Source organism: Nestor notabilis, unplaced genomic scaffold, assembly GCF_000696875.1.
Source record: "Nestor notabilis isolate BGI_N333 unplaced genomic scaffold, ASM69687v1 scaffold10003, whole genome shotgun sequence".
In the NCBI taxonomy this organism is placed as follows: Eukaryota; Metazoa; Chordata; class Aves; order Psittaciformes; family Psittacidae; genus Nestor; species Nestor notabilis.
Genome location: NW_009922385.1, coordinates 1 through 18,992, shown reverse-complemented (window position 1 = coordinate 18,992; position 18,992 = coordinate 1). Strand labels below are relative to the sequence as shown.

At 41.2% G+C, this 18,992-nt stretch overlaps 2 protein-coding genes across 2 annotated transcripts in view; one reads left to right on the top strand and one right to left on the bottom strand.

The window, feature by feature from the left end:
* CARS2 (cysteinyl-tRNA synthetase 2, mitochondrial (putative)) overlaps window positions 1-1,181 on the top strand; it is a gene marked incomplete at its 5' end in the record, with an annotated part of 30,340 nt that extends 29,159 nt beyond the window's left edge. The window contains one exon of the mRNA XM_010011589.1: window positions 1,104-1,181. Coding sequence (XP_010009891.1) covers window positions 1,104-1,181 — 78 coding nt within the window. The remainder of the gene's footprint in view (window positions 1-1,103) is intronic.
* A 2,951-nt stretch (window positions 1,182-4,132) lies between these two features.
* On the bottom strand, window positions 4,133-16,579 carry CARKD (carbohydrate kinase domain containing; the record flags this gene model as incomplete). Its single annotated transcript, XM_010011588.1, has 5 exons — window positions 4,133-4,547; window positions 7,057-7,177; window positions 15,888-16,008; window positions 16,347-16,451; window positions 16,529-16,579. Coding segments are annotated over 5 exons (549 nt in total), but the record flags the coding sequence as incomplete, so codon positions are not given.
* Window positions 16,580-18,992: the final 2,413 nt, after the last annotated feature.

Sequence of the window (18,992 nt, the reverse complement as noted above, 5' to 3'; positions counted from 1 at the left end):
GGACATTTAATAACCTCCTGGAAATTACCCTTAGTCAGGATTCAGCCCATTCATTTCAGTTGTCTTTTTTAATAACCTGGAGCTCAACATAATCTGTCTTCTGCTTGTCCCAGAATAGTTTGCTCCTGAAGACAAAGCGGCACGTGTCCACACTGAGCTCTGCTTTCTGTGCTGATCCTGTAGGTGGTGTGCTGTGCAGATGGCCCAGATCTTGCCTTTGCAAATCCCAGAGGGGTCCTGCAAACGGAGCGATGTGACAGGACATGGTCCTGCCCACAGCAGGGCTGTCGCTGCCCTCAGCCCGGGTCTGCCTGGCCGGGTGGGTTGGCTGCTGCTGAAGCGTTGTGGTAGCGCAGTGCCGAGCAGCTGCGTCCGGCTCACCTGGCAAGTGCTGGAGGACATAGCACAGATCAGCTTGCATCAGGTTATCGCGTGAGGTGTAGCATTGGGTGTTTTTGCATCAAAACCGGTTTTCACTTTAATCTGAAGAAAATTCTACGCTGTATTCCAGCCTCTCTCATGAGTCAGAGCTCATGTTACATTGTGCATTAACCTTTATTGTCAGCAATTGTAGCTGAACATCTAGATCTCGAGTCAGAAATACTCAGTTTGACTGCAATATTGTCTGTCAAAATTGACAGTATTGCATTAGGTACTTACAGCAACAGGCTACTGTCCTAAAATTCAGAATGAAATCAAGTATGTTAGTCTGTACCTTCTCGTGTATTGCCATAAGAAAAGCTGTTTCCAATGTATATGAGCCATTTAAACATGAAAATGTGCCCGAGTTTAACAGAGGTTGCTCATAGGATATAGACTATACACCGCTGCAGAATCCCACACAAAAGAGGTGACATTTCTATTGTGGGTTTTTTTTCTTAACTGGAAAGAACTGTCTGGGTTTGTTTGACAACTTTGGGTGTTATTAGTTAGTAACAGCTGCATTCCTGTGAGATGGTATCTATCTCCACCTCCGTTACCTAAGGGGATGAATAGCTGTGCTGTACGGAGCTTGGTTAAAAGCCTCTGCCTCCAACTACCTGCATGTGCGATACCCGTGTGATCCAGAGGGCTGGGACTGAGCTGCTCACTTCTTCTTACAGGACAGAGCTGCTGTTTCAACGTGGGAAATGGCAGAAGGAGGAGGGCAAGCAGAGCAGCAGGCTCAGAAAAAATGCTGATTCTTCATCTTTGGACTTGTTGGGGTTTTTTTATTTCAGCTGCTTTGGCAACAGTTGTAAATACTAATACTTTCCGAATAAAATCTTTGGAACAGAATGGCTAGAACGGAAAGATAAAATCCGAGCAAAGCAGTTGACACTAGTAGCAGGTAAATAAAGAGAGGACTTGCAGCTGGTACATGGAAGCATCCAACCCACAGGGCAGCAGGGGAGCCTGCTGTGTTGCTGACACTGGCCTTGGCATATTCAAATACAGGTACTGCCCCAGCCTGCTTGCTGTGTGATCTGCCCTCACACCACGTTCTGCTGAGCTGGCACTGGGAATTAAAACATAGTGAAGACAGAGATGAGAACTTGAGTGTTTTTACCCTCAAACCAGGCCCTTAGTTCAATGTTTTAAACATTTGTGTTCATCTTGGACAGGAGGAGGTGACACTTTTAGCCTTCAGGTATTTCCTTACTGCTGTGTTGCTGTTTTGGTCCTGTGAAATCTTTAACTGCACTAGGATGATATCCAGTTACCTGTAAGACCTGGTAGCTTTGTAGTTTGCTTCTGCAGAGAACACATCAAGACTTTTCCTAGCACTGGGAATGGAGCATGCTCAGGGTCTCTCCATCAGAATTGGGAAGATAAAATTAGTGTGTTTAGTTGTTATCACCTGTTCAGTTACGTTCCCCCCCCACCTTTTTGCCATGTTTGTGTTAAAAAAGAGAAGCTTGTCTTACACATGAGGTGACCTGAGTGTACATGGGGCTTGTACTCACCTGCTGCCATACTTCCTTTAAATCAATTTATGAAAAGAGAACAAAAATAAGAACATGGCTTCTGCTAAAACAGATTTCATTTGGAAATACAATTCACACAAGTAACATGTTCAAAAGGATGAAGGCTTTCTTTTACATTAGAGCAAAAGGTGTGGCTGTTTTTCTGCTCCCCTTCTGGCTATAGGTACCCCTAGAGAAAACAGGGGTGTCTTCATCAGCACTTTGGCAGATGCTGATGTGACTCTTGGTACTTTACAGTTACTAGTGGCTGTACTGCTCTAGGAAACTCGACTGAATGGTGAACAGCCCTGCTTCTGTGGGAACACACCAAACAAAGTACACACAGTCACTTTGCTATTGTTTTTATTTCCTACCAGAAGAAACTGCTACATTGCCAGAATGTTTAAAAATCGTAACAATTCATATACAGTAGTGAAGAACAGAGTTACAACTTCTGTGTAGATTTAAAACCAACACCACAGGTTGAAATCTGTACTGAGCTCTGATAATTGATTGACTTCGCCTACAAATGCCATTTAGATGATGTTCTAAATACGAAACCAAAAATCTGGTCACTTTAAAAGAAATCCAGTAGCTGTTTTAAAATCAGTTTTTAACTCTGATTTTATTTAAAGGAGTCAGGCTTCTCAAATAATTTTAGGGGGGAAAAAACAATAGTAGCTTTATTTCCCCAGAGATGTAGACAGTTTACAAAACTGCTTAAATTAAACACCAAAACCCATCATCTCTTACGAGTAGATGTTGCTCTAATCTTAAAAAGTCTGTGAACCCTCATAGACCCAAACTGAGCAAACATTTAAAAACCTATTTTAAAAATAGGTAACTGCTTTAAAAAGAAAAATCAGAAATGCATTGGGGTGAGGTAGTAGTCACAGTGCATCCAGAAATACCAACTATAAGGGCTGAGGGGAGATACTTGGAGCAGCTTTTCTGGTTCCCGGTGCCTTCCGTGGGCAGCTATTTTGAGGAACAAGAAAGCTATTTGACTAGTAGCATGGCACCATATGCCAACCTAGAGCTTTTTAGAGTGGCTGCAGTGAATACAGAACATGTACTGCAGTAGCTAGACACATATGCTTGTTCCTGCACTTTAAGGAGTATATACACCTGAAGCTAGACTATAGGTTTAAGGGCAGTACCCACATAAACATACTTCACATGACCCTGTCCCTCTCTCTGTATTGGTTCTATCCCTGCAAGCTTTGACTGTATTTCCAAATGTTTAAGAAATGATACTGTGCCAAGTCACACACAGCTGCTTCTTTATACCCAACACTCCTCTGCCCTGCCAGCGAGGGATGACCTTAACTATTAAAGATCCCTTCTGTCTTGCTAAGGATCAAGCAGAAAGCCCCTAAACCCAGGCACTGCACTTGGAGCTTAACCTCCAAACACCCTTTTCCTGTGCCAGCCTTTGCCTTGCAGGGTATGGCTGCCTGCACACCCCTAGAAGGTACAAGTACGTGCTGTTGGCTGCCCTTTGTGCCTGCAGTTCATACTCCTGGTTAATGGACACCCACCTATGAACCTATACACTGGTCATCTCGGAACTCTAACTCAGCAGCCCATTTGGGTTCTAAAAACACTTCATTCCTCCATGATCACTGAGAGGCTGACAAGTTCAGGTAGGTATCACTGAGTTTCTTACCCCGCCTAGCACCTCTCCAAATGGTAATTCCACAAAAGTTCATCATACCAAGTCCTAGATGAGTCAAGGCCAACTAAAGGAATAGAAAACATTTTTTTTTAAGGTAAGCATAATTATAGTTTAACGCTAAGATACCTACAGTACAGCCTTGTTCTGAGATGGGGCAACCTTTTAAAGAACAAACACACCCCCCACCCCAAGATGTTGGAGGAAGGGGGTGTCCTGTCGAAAATGAGCGCTGCCTCTGGGACCGGGAATGGGAAAAGGCAACTAATTACATTCAAAATCTACAGCAACTCTCATGCATTCCCTTTCCGAAGAGGCTTACTTTTTGCTGCTTAATATACTAGCATGGCAAAAAAATGAAGTGCTAAGAATGAAAACATGATAAGCTTGGTGCAGTCCAAGAACTTCAGTTGAGCTGGTGGAAGAATTTTATCTTAAGTATCAAGTGCATTTATTTTTTGCTGTTCACACTTCAGTTATTGCTCAATAACTATCAAAAAGAACAGAGGAATACTTTCAGTTTAGTTTTATTATATTATAACAGATCTGCAACTACAGCTTATTCCAGCCAAAACATTTTTGTATCCCAAACTCTTAAAAAATATCTACATTAATCATATTTTTCTATTCTGAAAAATAAAAAAAAAAAATCTACCTAGCATTCCAATGCTGCTACAGCACTTGAAAGGGTGCATTACCTATGGAAATTCTACAGTAAATGTAATTACTCTTGCAGTCATTGCTCTTCCTTTCCTTCTTCTGTGCTGCTTTGGCTTCAGGTCTCAAAAAGTTTGTTAAATGCTGTTCCAACTTCTGAAACCATGTCGGAGGCAGTCATTGAACGTCCGAACTTCTGAAAGGCCTGGTGGTTAGACTGCCTCGTGAGAGAGCACGCTCCAAACGCAGCCACCAGAAAGGGATTTTGACTAAAAGGGAAAAACAAGCCAACATCAGAAACAAGATCTGAACACTCCTGTGTAATTCATAAGGTGGTGGATGTAATCTTTGCACCCATAGATGTTTGTCAGCATTGCCGGGAAGGCCTCTTCAGCAAACACCTGTGTTTCTCAGACTCTTGCACTGCACAACACCTTTGCCTGAGTCTCTTTTAACATCTGCTTCCCTTTCCGTAGCACAAACTGTGACTGAGAAACACAACAATGGCCAAAGGATGCAAAAGGAAAACATGCTTAAAAAGAGGGTGAGAAGATGATCCATGTCTAGCTTTACCCATGTGAAAAGTTATCCTTTCCTTCAGAGGGAGACTGAAGTCTCACCTGCCAGCTTTTTAACTCCCTTTCCTCCCCTCTCACTGGGTAACTCAGTCTGGTTTAGATTGTAGGGGGTGGGGGAAAGACAAGAGATGATTTTTAACAGGGCTACAGTCACTGCTCCAGGGCCTTCATTAGATCAGCTTGAAAATGGTACAGTGACAGCTGTAGACTACAATAGAGATTAAGGCACTCTCTTAATGCCTCCTACGTGTTTACAAACTGCCTAAGAGAGTACACCCAGCCCCAGTCCCCCAGTGCTGAACCCTCCCCAGAGAAGACAGCACAGCCCTGCCACCTTCAGAGCACCTTCTCACAGGCTGGGGCCACGGGACCCTTACAGCACCGGCACAGAGGAAATCAACTGCAGAACCATCCAGAGCCAGCCCTGGGCTCCAGCTGCTGCCTGGTGAAAAACCTTGCAAAGCTCAGCCACGCTGGGACACAGCTGCCTCCAAGTCACTAACTCCTGTGCCAAGTAAGAGTTTAATGAAGGATCACAATACAAAACACAGGCAAAACAGCATGTGAGTTTACAATTTGGTGTTACCAGGGCAGCTTTGAATATCTTTTCCTTGAAACCAGCAACTTCATACACTCATCAAGGTGCAGGAGTATTTAAGCCATCTTAAGAGTCAGTCGTGGGTGCCTAAATACTGCTCTTTAACCAGGGCTGTGCACAGGCTTCTCCGCTCAATATGGTTAAAGTGGCTGTTTCTAAGGTTGCTGCATAACCAATCTGAAACACCGTACTCCAAAGACATCACCTTAACACACTGTCTACTTAACAGGAGCATCCTACCTACTATCCTGTTAGCAGCCCTGAAAGCCAGTGCAACGTTAATGTTTCAAAATCCTGCTCTGCCCAGACTCGATCCGAAACAAGAGAGGCAGGCACAGGCATGGAAGGACTGGCTGGGTTGCCTGCAGTGCAGTCTGCAAGCTGATGTCCTGATTCACTGAGCCCCAAAAGCTCCTCCTTTTCCTGAAAAACACAGGACTGGTGTTTGAGAAGGGTCACCTTAACACCACCACCACCACAGGAGGCACAATGCATTGCTGATGCCAATTACACTCCCACTTTTCCTTCATCTATAAAATAAAGGAGTTTCTGAGTGAGCTGCCTGGAAGAACCACAGGAGCCCAAGTCAGAAAGCCTGGAGAACACGTGCTGCGTTTGCTAATCTCTCCAACAATTTAATACTGATCTGTTGTGCACCATGCAAAAATGAAGTCATGCTTTTAATGAAGTGAAACAGAATTCCTCCTCCAGTGGCAGCTGCAATCTCAGATTACAGAAGCAGTCTTGGTTTCATTTTTCATCCTGGTAGATTTCAGAATTTTAAAGTCTGGTTCAACTGGTCCCTCATTCCTCTTGGGGGACACAAGTAACCAACTAGTTGCCTCCCATGCACATCTAACTGTGTGCACCTGCACGTAGCATCCAAAAGACTACCAAAGATCTCCACTCCCCAAGCTTCAGTAACTCATTATTTATTGGGAAGACGGACTGTTACTGCCTATCTGCCTGTGTCAGGGTTCCTTTCCACTTCATTTAAAGCAACTATTTTCACAGAAAGACTGCATGACTGTATGGACCAACTAGTCAGACAGGAATTGACATAATTTAACCACCTGCAGCTGCATGGCTGCTTTATGTATATGACCAAACTGCTATCTGGCCTTCAAATGGTTACCCTCTTTGTATTTTATCTGCAAGCTTCAACTTACCTGCCCCTCTGAATTACTTTAGGTACAGTGCAAGAGGATTCACCAAATTACAAACACAAAGCTAAATGACACATTTTCTGAACTACAGATGTTACTGCCAGTGACTACCACGTATTTACTCTTCATACCTGCTTCCTGCATTCAATTGTTTTGAAAACACATACCCCATACATACTTGTCCTTGGCAGTCTATCCAAGTTCTCATGCTGCTTCTGCACCGAACCTGGGACATGTCAGACTACTGAATAGTTTGTCTTATTAAAATTGTAACTATTATGGAGCCTGCTCTAGAACAGCTTTACATCTTGTAAAAGTACACGGATACCTTAGTCCCAACAACTCCAGTTTGATTTGGGAATGTCTACAGCAGGACTACAACAGCCACCACAGGAGAACAGACTCACAAGAATTAGGAAGTTATTAATATTCATACCCATTTGTTTTTTCTACTCCAGCAAGAAAGGCCCAGTGTGCCAAGACTCCAAGAGAACCAGAAAGGAGGTCCCCCTGTCCGCCGCATCTCCGGTTGCTTCCTTCATGACTGCATACCAGTACTATGAACAGACAAACCAAGAACAAAGTCATGTGCGTTTTTCTTCTATTTCCAGCAGTGTCACTGTAGCTGCAAGGGTTAACCTGAGGCACACAGCGATTTACAAATGAGAGGTTCACTACAGGCAGCAGCATACGCTGGAATACACAATTCTCATAAAAAAAATTGCATAAACATTTTAAAAATAGTTTTCTCATTACTTTTCAATCCCTTACAAACAGCACTGCACAGTGTTTACACTTCCTCCACTTCACTCAGCCTGCAGAGAAGATTCAGTCACTAATGAGTGATTTCACATGAACTGATGCTGCAACAATGAGCAATCCCCCCAGACTGGACCAGGTTCCTCCACAAAGCCATTGCACAAACACAATTCTCCAAAGTCTTTGACCTTCAGAGTTTTCAAATGTAAACCAAGGTGTTTCTACAAAGAGAAAATGCAAAATGGAACTGGAATCTCAAATCTTCTGCCATGCCCACCAGAAAGGCATTTTACTGAAAACAGCCTTTTCCTTAAGCTTTGTAAAAACCAGTGTGAACAGAGATCTCATTTTCTGTCAATCACAGTGTCCTCCGCATCCGTGTATGTTTCTGTCAGCAGTGTCACTGTGGATAGGCTCTGACAGAGTATCAGATGTTACATTTCTATTTTAAATATACAAAGGACCTTGGTCAAACCATCTCTTTGGAGGCTTTAACTATAAACACACAAATGGTTTCACTAAATTTAACTCCTTTGTTCTCTACTCTCCACAAGTCCAAGCTGGAAGCCTGAGGGATACATAAGGTACAACGAAGAAAACAGCCTCAATTCTGCTACCCTTCTCCAAACTCTCTTGTGGGTATGTACCTACCCTCAGCTTTCCTTATTGCTTGGTTCTGAGAATAAAACCAGGAGATATTTATTTTCTTCTCCCAGGAGGGTGGAAGAGGTGGCAGAATCATCGGCATCCAAGGAGTGATCCTTAGCATCTCCAGCCAGCTATTCGGGGTCAGGACTACGCACACCATCATCGTGCACTCCTGAGCATGCCAAGTACACAAGCGGAGTATAAAGCAAGACACTGCTTGGACAACAGCTCTCACCTCAATGCTCTCAAGTCACCTGGGCTGGGTTTCTCTGAGGTATATGAACAGAGCAGCCCATGTAATTTAGAGACAGTACTCTGTCTTTTTAAAAGCAGTTTTTCTCTTACAAAATAAATGGAAAGCTCTGCACAAAACCAAAGGACTTGCAGGTAAATCTTGAGCAAGAGGTAAAAAACTACTTAATGCAAGTAAACCCTTTCCAGTTCATTAGCACAGTTAATTTCTGCTTTTTGTTACTCAGTGCAGCAAAGAATTGTACTTCACTTTCATTTCCTACCAACTCCTCCAGCAGTAATTGCTGAGCTCGCGAGGCCAGGCAGTTGTGCATTTTTGCTGCCACTGAGAGGGCAAAGATTCATTAGTCACCAGGAACACAGCAGACACTGCCGCAGCACTGCCAGCAGTTAATTTTCCCAATCACTCTTCTTCCCTCTCCCCTCCCCCCCAAATTAAGATTCTGGATGTGTTTCTCAGTGAGCAGTAGCTAATGTCAGATTTCACAAGTGTAATGCTCTTCTGAGTCAGGTATCTGAGGAAGGCATGCCCTTTTAGGTAGTGTTTTGGGTTTTTTTAAATACAGTCCTTTGGAGAAATTACCTCTAATTCTGCTACTTTGAAGATGGTATCTCACAGGATTTTCACTTTGAGGGCTTGAACTCCTGGCAGGAGGCAGGATGGAAATCCTCTGTTCAAAAGCTTTGGTGCCTTCTGACTGACAGCTGAGCACAAGCCCCTGCTTATTAGCTGCATGTCACCATCTGCCACTATTCTGTAGCCCCACAACCCTCCAGTCAGTTCTGAGCTGTACAGGAAAGCAAGATCTCCTCAAACTAGGCCAATTATAATAACCCACTACAAAAAAAAAAAAAAAAAAGAAGAAAAAAGAAAAAAGAAGTGGTCTTTTGTTTGTGGGTTGTTTTTTTTTTTTTCCAAAGTAAGTCTCAAATATGTGCAGAATACCTCACAGGCAACAATAAAAGCAGGCCTTTGTACTCCGCACAGAGATGCTGGAAAACAAATCCATGCAATACCTTCAAAGAAGCAGAACTACAGGAAACTCACTTGAACGAGGCGAAAAGGTATTAATGCACAGGCAACTCTTGTGCTCAGTTCCTCAAAGAACATCCCAAAATAAAAGGATGGTGAACATTACAACAGGCAGTGGGAAAAGGAACGAAAACCTCCTCTGAACTACTATCACTATTAAGAGCTTTTCAAAGAAAAGAAGGAATCCCACACTCCCATCAAGACCAACTGGCATACTGCCAGATCTGCAAAGCACAAAGTTTTCCTGATGCTTTTCCCAGCCTTCTCCCAGAACAACAAAAACAAACCTGCTGTCTTCCCACTCCCTCAATCCAACATCCCCCACTAGATGTCTGTGACCTGCTGTGATGACAGCTCAAGCAGTTCTTTAAGGACCATCGGGGTGACGTCCTTACATGCTGCACTGAGCAGTGACAACCAGTGGCAACGTTACAAGACCTCGATTAGATGGACATGACTGAATAGCCAGGGATGATGTCGAGAAGGTGGGCAGATCTATTCCCTGCAGACATGCAGAATGATGTATTTACATGTATTTTTCAGTCCATTGCCCAGTGAAGCTGTACCACGTTTGACTAGGGATGAACACGTACATCAGGAAACCTAGAAAATGTGGTTCTTGGCATAGGTGAGGAGAGCAAGACAATGGAATGCTGGACAACAGGTAAACAGCAAAGACCAAAACCACCACAACCTATCAATACGGAAAGGCAGCAACCAGGGCCACTTAAGGTCAATTAGTCTGACACCAATCCAAACCAAAATAATGGAGAGGTTCATATTAAGTTCAACTGACAGGCCTTAAGAGAGAGAAACATGCAACTAATGCAGCTCAAAACTGGCTGTTGGGGCAGGGTGTCTTGTTTTGGTTTTTAATAGGTATGGGCAACCATATCTGATGTTATGTCACAGGGTGATTAATAAAAAACCCCCAACCAAACACAGTGTAAGTCTTCTAATGAAAACTGATTTATGCTACATAACTTTCTGAAAAGTAAAAACCAAGCCGCTCCCTAGAACTCGTCCATGGAGCACACCTCTACTATCATAAGAAAAAGCTAGACAAAATAAAAATGTCATCATTGAAGTATCACTGAAGTATAGCCAGGATATCTGCTAGAGCCAGGATATCTGCTACAGTCACAGCCCTATACAACAGTTTGAACATAGTCTCAAGCTATTAAACAGCACACGAATATTGCCACAGCCCTACGCAGCAAATACAACATGTCCCTCACATACAGTCACTGGCACTTCTTGCTTGCCTAAGTCCATGGAAACAATCTGTACTGAAGTACGAGTGCCACAGAAACAAAAAATTGAAGGCTATCATACTGACAGACTATGAGAAAGTGAAAGTTCAAGAGTTATAGGCTCCACACAATTCAAAATTCTACCCAGGTTTCCTGGGTAACTACGGCCAAGTAATTTTGTAGCACTATGTTTAACATATTTCAGGCCATAAAGTAAGTTACCATCACTCCCTTTTCAGCACTCCCTGAAGATAAGATTAACATCAGCATTTGGAGAAGCATTCAGACCAAGGTGTTACACTTAACTATACCACCGCCAGCAAGTTTTAAGCTGAAATAACTCCCAGCCCAAACTGTGCTGGCAGATCAAAGCACAGAAGAATGACCCCTTTGCGGGTATTGTATGCTTAATTAAAAGTCTGTTATGTAACTGAAAATAGCTGTCCTTGCTTTAAAGGGGAAAAAAAAAAAATCAGTATTTAGTATTGCTGAGATCAAGCACTACCAGTTAACTGGCAAGCAATAATTCTGATACAGCTTCAGACAAGAGGCCCTACTTACAACACTAGCACCTAGACACACTACAGTTAGAAAACCAAAGGCCTATACAGTATAAAAAGTAACATATGTCTGCGTGTTCTTGTTTCACAGTGTGAAAACAAAACAACCCAGGCACTCCTTTTTTGTGTTTGTATTTAGAACACAGAATGTGAAATATGGGCTAGCTAGTCAACGGTAAACATGTAATACTGATGACAACAAAGAAGGCTAAAGAGTGTATGTGAAATGTCACATTTGCTGAGACTGAAGACCAAAAGACAGCCTGGAGATTAAAATTTAATTCTTGAATCTTGGGCATTCTGAACAAGTTCTCTGCACTTGTTTTCCTCTTACATAGCAGGAGTATTACACTTACCCTAATGTCCTTGGGAATCTGTGTTTTTAAGATATGACCATTCTAACTTCTGGTAACATCCAACTGGATTGGATCACCTACATCACTTATCCCACACAACAAATACTCTTGTTTAATTGAAAGGCTTAAGATTTCCTTTTTCTATGTAAAATAACAAAGCTATCAAAGACCATTTTGCTCCACCAAATGCAAGATTCAGGTTTACACCACTTGCTTAAAAGGTTCTTGAGTAGAATCTTTTACCATTACGTATCTCTGTGATTTGGCATGTACTCAGACTAGTAAGAAATTTATCTTTTTCCTTTTGCAAGTTAGCTCACAAAAACATGTAGCGGGAGACTGTGGACTCCCAGAAACACACACACAAGGAAACCAAGATTAAGGACTCTGGCTGGAGAAATCACTCAACTGATGTGGAAAATGTAAGTTGGCTTTTAAATAAAGGGTGCTTATACTTTAATATTCCCTAATCACACTTTTAAAACTTAGTCAGGTCCTTGAGTGCAAGACACTAGGCAATCTAAGTGAAAAGAAAATGATTCAAATTTTACATTACGTTTCTTAGATAGGTGCAGGAGCCAGCGATGTGATGTGACGACAGGTGAGCAGTGACAGGGAGACAGCAGGCTGGGCTGTGCAGGCAATGGAAAGCACAGTGGCACAATGGGCAGGAGGAACCAAGTCCTCCCTGTTTTTGCTCACTCTGCAGAAGCAGGAGTGGACATGAAGGTGCTGCCTCTCAGTTAAAAATCTAGGCAAAATCTGCTGGGCAGCCAGATACCACAACAGCTTTTAGGCAAGTGAGTCAGGGACTGACAAGCACTGAACAGCTTCCTTTCCAGCTGTATAGGGAATGAACGGCAGAAATCAGAAGTACTGCTTGGGGATTTGGCTTTTTGGCAAGAGTTGGCTTTTCTGCCCCTTATTCAGTACTCCATAAGCTCTCTCAAACGCCGCTTTGCTTTTCTTGACCATAGCTGCAGCTGGGCAACTGCAGAGAAACTATGTTTGGCTACTGGCTCCAGGTAAAAGTAGTCTCAGGCAGCAGTGGCCTGGCTACCCATAGTGCCCGTCTTTTGGAAAGAAGGAGAGAACAAACACAGGTGCTGGGAAAATACAGAAAAATTCATTTTATCATTTAAAACCAAAATTCCAAAAACCTTCAAGGACCTAACCAAATTTTAAACATGTTAGGAACTAAGACTGGTATAACCACACTTTATTATTGACCAGTTCTCCAAAGAATAATAACAAGAAAACCTTAGAGAGCTGTGCCATAGTGAATAAAAGCTGACTTACCTTTTACCCACAGGCTGAGTACTCATTCCTACCCTGGTCAGTGATGGCACTGATATCACCTACCAAGAACATGGTGAAGCTCATCTTTGTAGAGCAGGGAATCAACAACTGTAGGCCAAGCTATAATGTGAAATTGCAAAAGGAAAGAGAAAAAGAGTATATAAAACTTAATTTAAATCTTGGTGATTACGTTTACAGGGCAGTTGGCAGCTCCTAACTGAAATGGAGACAAGTTTTAGGAAAACCTCCTTTACAGTGGAGGACTGCCACAGACTTCACAGAGGCCAGGTATGTGACTCAGTGCTGATTTTAAGGCCGTTAAGGAATCACCTGCATCACCTATTCTGATCTGTAAAACAAAACCTCAAAGATGTCCAGACACTTCACGGCTTGGCAATCTATCAAAGTTCTAGCTATGTTATTGTCATAGCTGATTTCCCTGCCTTACTTTTAATGTGAATTTATTAAGCTTCAGCTTCCAATCGTGTCTGTCGACTTAAGACCACAGAGCTATTTGCCAACAGTAATCCTTCACCAACACCTGTACTTCCAGCTATCAAATCACCTGATAACCTTTTCTGTCTTCAACTAACAGGAGAAAATTGTTTACTGAATTCCCTATAGATTCATGAATAAAAATAACACTACAATCACTCTAAGCTATATTCACCAAGCCAGTCTTCCCTGCATCCTCAAAAAGCCTTCCTTTCACCACAGCCAAGAACAGAACACTAAAGCTACACAGTTAAAAGTTTGCAGTTTCTGGTTTTCCTGGAGAGCATTAAGACTCTTTTTCTTTTTTCTTCCCTCCTTTTCCTCCTTCCCTCCCTTCTTTTTTCCAGAAAGCAGGCATGCAGTATATTCCCAAAAGAGAAAGTTTAAAAATGATACATGGAAACTCCAGTATCAGCATGCTAAGTACATGAGCTCAGGCAGAAAATGTCTGAAAATAGGTACAGCGTAAGCACTACAAACGGATGATGGCATGAAAAATAAAGGCAAGAGGAGTACACAGATTTTTTCATAGTATTTGACTGTGCTCAGAGGACATTAGGCTGATCCAACGATCTGGACTTCCCTCACACTGGAATCATGATGTATGTTGTCTCAGCTGAAAAGAAATTACATCAGATCAAAAGGACAGATGAAAAAAGTTCAGAGCGAAAACCTGGGAGAGAATTCAAGGTCAGTGACAGGACAGCATGTTCTGTGTTGTGGCACAGAGCAGACAGTAGACTCCTTTCTCAACGTGATTTTGCATTTAAGCAGCTTTTAAAAGAAATGACCCACAGTAACTGTCAGACCCAAAGAACATTCTTATTACAAGGAAGATGAAGCCTGTAGTTACTGCAAAATTCTCAGGAACCTTCTTGCAAGCAACATAGCCCCAAAAAGAGTGTTTGTAACAGACATTGTAACCTGTATTAAACCTGCCACCTGCTTCTTTACATCATGCTGCCTGTAAAGTCTGTAATCCAGGAGAGAGAAAGCATCAGTGATAGAACCGAAGTCACAAGAAAACAGCCTACAGCTGGACATCAAACAACTGCTATAAAGGCACAGAACTGTTTCTATTTCAAATAAAAAAGCCACTTAACTAGGAGAAAAAAAGAGATCAGAACACAACAGAGACAAAGAACAAGCTGGGGAAAAAATTAAAAACAATGAAAAGCCACAGAAGAACACAAGACAGACATCAAACTTGTGCTACACCTTAATATCCAAAACTGAAACTGGAAAGAGTTTCAGTTGTTTCCCGATTTTTTTTTTGAACCCTGCATGACAAGAGACAATGAAGACTGTCCCTTCTCTCCACCAATGGTGGGGTCCACTTATCTCAAGAGTAACAGCTCAAAAGGAGGTCTAAGTTGTACTAGCTAATGTGCCCAATCTAAAGCGCTCACCCAGTTTTCCCAATGTTCATTAAAAAAGCAACAATCCTGCATAAAAAGAACACTGTTGAGGAGGAAGATACACCACAGTGCTCTAAGCTTTCTAGCTGGCGTAAACTAGAACCAGGTTATTTTACCTTCTGACACAGTTCATCCTTCCTTAAACCTGGCCTGTCTGTCCAAGGTTTCAAACCAAGTCTGCTATGCATGCAAATATGACAGCAGGCTTCATGCAAGGCAACTTGGGTACTGTATGACCAACCCAAGTCCTTTACCACACAGATGTAACTAACTGATTTAGTATCAGTATAGATAGATCTACCTATCCCAGCTTGCTTCACAGTCTGCTATATTACCTGTACTAATGGGGATATGTAGAAGCTGGCTCCGCACAAACCGATTGTCATATTACATCTGTTTGTCTGTTATAAAAGACTCCTGTGGCTCCCAATAATGAAAAATTGACTGTATACATGAAACAGTTCTGAAGCAGCATAAACGTTTGTCAGAGATTAGCATTTCAAGTAATTAGAAGCAGAGCTGCTGCTTGTTATGTATGTGAAATAAGACCACATAGTCAAAATGCAACAAAGGCTCTCATGAATTCATTTTATACTGATCACAGTAAATGATCAGTATAAAAAGCATCAGACAGGCAGCTCATTTATTAAGTATACTTTGACCATATTAGTGACTGGTTTAAAAGACTGTAATGGCAATCTAGAGTTAAATTTATTTGATTTTTTTTTATTGTCAGGGCTAATGTGCAAGTCATATACGTACACGCTGATCTACAGCCCCACGAACCTCAAGACATCTTCATTTTTCATGCACACCAATATATGGTGAAACAACAGTATTATTCTGCATCAGTTTAGCAATGACATCTGCACTTACATAGACCATTTCAGCTAAGGATTTGAAAACAGTTCACAAAAGATTGAAAAATCAATAGCTCAATACCTGTGTAACGTAAAACATAAGTTACAGCCATTTAAATAAGAAATAAAATCAGCAACTTTTTTTCAGCAAATAAATTAAGTTGCACTCTTGAAATATCAATTCACACAAATCATCCAAAGGTGATCTGCAAAGACAGCCATCCCTCCCATTTAATCTTCAGGGAATACAGTCAACTAATTACTATATAGTCCAATCACTGGACTGAAAGCAAACAAAAACACCATACTGCTAAAAGCAAAAGGCTTCACTTACCTTTCTCTCCATCTGAAATAAGATCTCTTTCTCCCTTTTGAACAACTGTCAGATTTCCCATGGCTTGGCTGAGTCTTAATACACATCCATGATGATCACTACTGTCTACGGGGTCTCTAAGCTACAACAGAAGAATTTCATACACAGTACATATTTTACTACTAGAACAACATATTCTAACACCTGCTACTTCACCGTATGTATGGGGGAAGAAACAAAAAGCAGCACCATCAGTCTTTCCAGGTATTTTTTTTCCTATACCCACTGCAGTGCCAAAAACTGTGTAAGAGTCTTCTTTAAAAGATCTTTGTTTAAGAATATGCATAAAATCCTGGAGAATGTTTATTCTGCATATAAGAAACAGCACATAATGTTTACACCAGTAGTAAGTTGTTTATTTTTAAAGACTAAAAGACTGAACTTGCATGTACTTAAATACAAAACAGGAAAACAGCTCACCATGGCTTCATACAGTCTACTAAACTCCATGTAGTTTGGAGTAAGAATAGCTCGCTGGTAGCCTTGAATTAGGGAAGGCTGCTGGGAAATGAGCCACAGTCCATCCTGCAAAGACCAGTAAGAACATTTACTTAATAGATTCTTAAATGTCAAATCACTGACTGAACCGAGAAAATACTTACAGCATCAATAATGATAGGAATTCCTTTCACTTTTGATTTTTCTATAATACCCTGTAAAAAATGCAGACAACTTTAAGATGCTTGCTAATTTAAAACTTATAAAATTCAAACCAAATTCATATAATAAATCTGATCATGCAAGTTGTTTTTACAAAGCAAAATTGAAAACAATCAGTTATATTCTGCAAACTAATGTAAAACATCCTCAGATCAACTGGTAATTTTACAACTACATCGTTCTCTCCCTGGTTCAAGTATAAGCAGTGTCAAGAAGGGTTCCATAATTGATGCCTTGGTGTTGCTATGCAAACAAGCAAGGGATCTCACTCACTCTCCCTGCTGCAGGAGGCATGTAAGGCCAACATCAGTCACACATAGTAAACATACATCTCCAATTAAAAAAATAAAATAATAATAAAAAAAATTAATAAATCCAGGTGAGTATTGCCATGATATAAATCTACAAATAACTGTAATACTAATTTCAGTTCCTTTTCTGATAGTAGCCCCATTGCAGTATTTGAGTGCATGGACAAACAAACATCCTGAGACAAGTAGTACATAAGACATGTCATTTCACTCATGGTCCTGGAGGTTTTATACTTTCAGAGCAAAACCAAGGTGGCCCAGACAACAGACCATTTGCAGAGCATTTTTTTTCAGCAAGCAGCACCTACTAGCAGACTCTCTGCCCTTTCTCTGTTCTCTCTCTCCTAACCAAGCAGTGGCAACAACTGATACTCAAGTTTTTTTTAATGAGCAGTGGCTGACAGTCAAGTTTTTTGAATGTTGGTCATTATCAACTTGTCTTTGAAGCTGGAGAGTTTATCTTTTTCCTGCAGAAGATAACAGAGGATGGTATCCATCCAAAAGTCTAATTAGTTTTGAATGTTATTAAGCTCTTCAGATTAGCTGTCATATGGCACTGAGCTCCACAGGTTAGCAATTATGTAAGGAACAAGGAAGCAGTTTTTAATGAATGCTCAGGGTATTGAACATCCCTCTGTTCTTGTATTGTGGTCAAAATAAACACTGCCCCCCTTGCTTCCTGCAAATCACTGATTATGGAATATACATATCCTCACAAACTCACTCCTACTTAATTCTGATTTTTCCAATACTGGTAGAAATCTTTCTCTTCTATTTTTAAATGGATGACCAGTAGCTAGCAGTCTGCTTCAACCTAACACTACTTTTGTTTGTTTGGGCACTGTTCGCATGTTGGAAGCATGAGACTGATATACTACCTGCTGCTCCAAGCTTGAGGACTTGTCTCAACACACAGCTGCAGCTACATTAGAAGCTACTACACAATAAAACCTTTTCCATGACACACACACGCTCCTGCACAAGCCTCAGCTTGAGCTGTGTGTCACAGACTGCCTACCCTCCTTGGGATCCCAAGGGAAAACCACAAGTCTTCTCTTACACCCTCCTCCCTGGATAATTCTGAACCAATCACAGATTTTGCACAACTCATGCTATTCAACTGCTACTAAATTATTCAAGTTTTTAAGTATAGTAAGTATATTTAACAGCTGTGCAAGGATGGAATCTTAAAGCATACCTAGAATTAGTTGTGGCCTTACTTTCAAAGCTTTTAAGAAATTTATGAGACAGAGTCATTTCTTTATTCATTAAGTTTAATCTGCACAGATGTGCATAGCTCAGTTTTTCTTCACAGAAGCTGTACTGCTTTGCCCCTGCTGTGTTAAGTTCATTAACAATTATGTTTAATTTGACTCGCTTGGTTATAATAAAATAAGGCTGCTGATCTAGCAACCAGGTTTATGGTTTGTTGTTTTTTGTATAAATGAATGTTATACATCCAACAGCCCAATTATTTTTGAACCACACTAAGTTCTTCTGATTAGCTATCGTATTGCTATCTACTGAGCCCCAGAGGTTAACAAGATACTGTGTGAGAAAGCATTCAGATCATTCTCCCCCAATTTTTGAAGATACAAATACCATTTACTGCAACCTCATTTCCTAACTGGTTTTAATTAGAATATTTTTGTACATAAGCAGCTTCACCAAACTCCTTCAGTACTTAAAATGATTGCTGCTCCACTTCCCACTAAAATGAATCACCAGTTTATTCTAGTATGTCAAGTTTAGTAAACGAGTCTTTCATGACACTTCATCTTTTAAAGCCATCAAAGATTTCCCCAACAGATTCCTTAAGGAAATCTGAAGGAAGACACAGAATCACAGAAGTCCTTACCCTTTCAAACCAGCCTCTTAAATGTATTATGAGCAACCCAGGGAACTTCTGTTCCTGAAACAGTTAAAGTTTGGCTGTTGCTGTTACTGTTTGACACCTTTTCATGTTTCCTCATAATTATCATCTTGACTACTGGCTAGAATTTCACTTTTTGTCTGTATATATCTTACAACAGGCTAAATTGAGAATCCTGAAGATCCATTATCCTCCAAAAGGATGTAAGTATAAGAAAAAAAA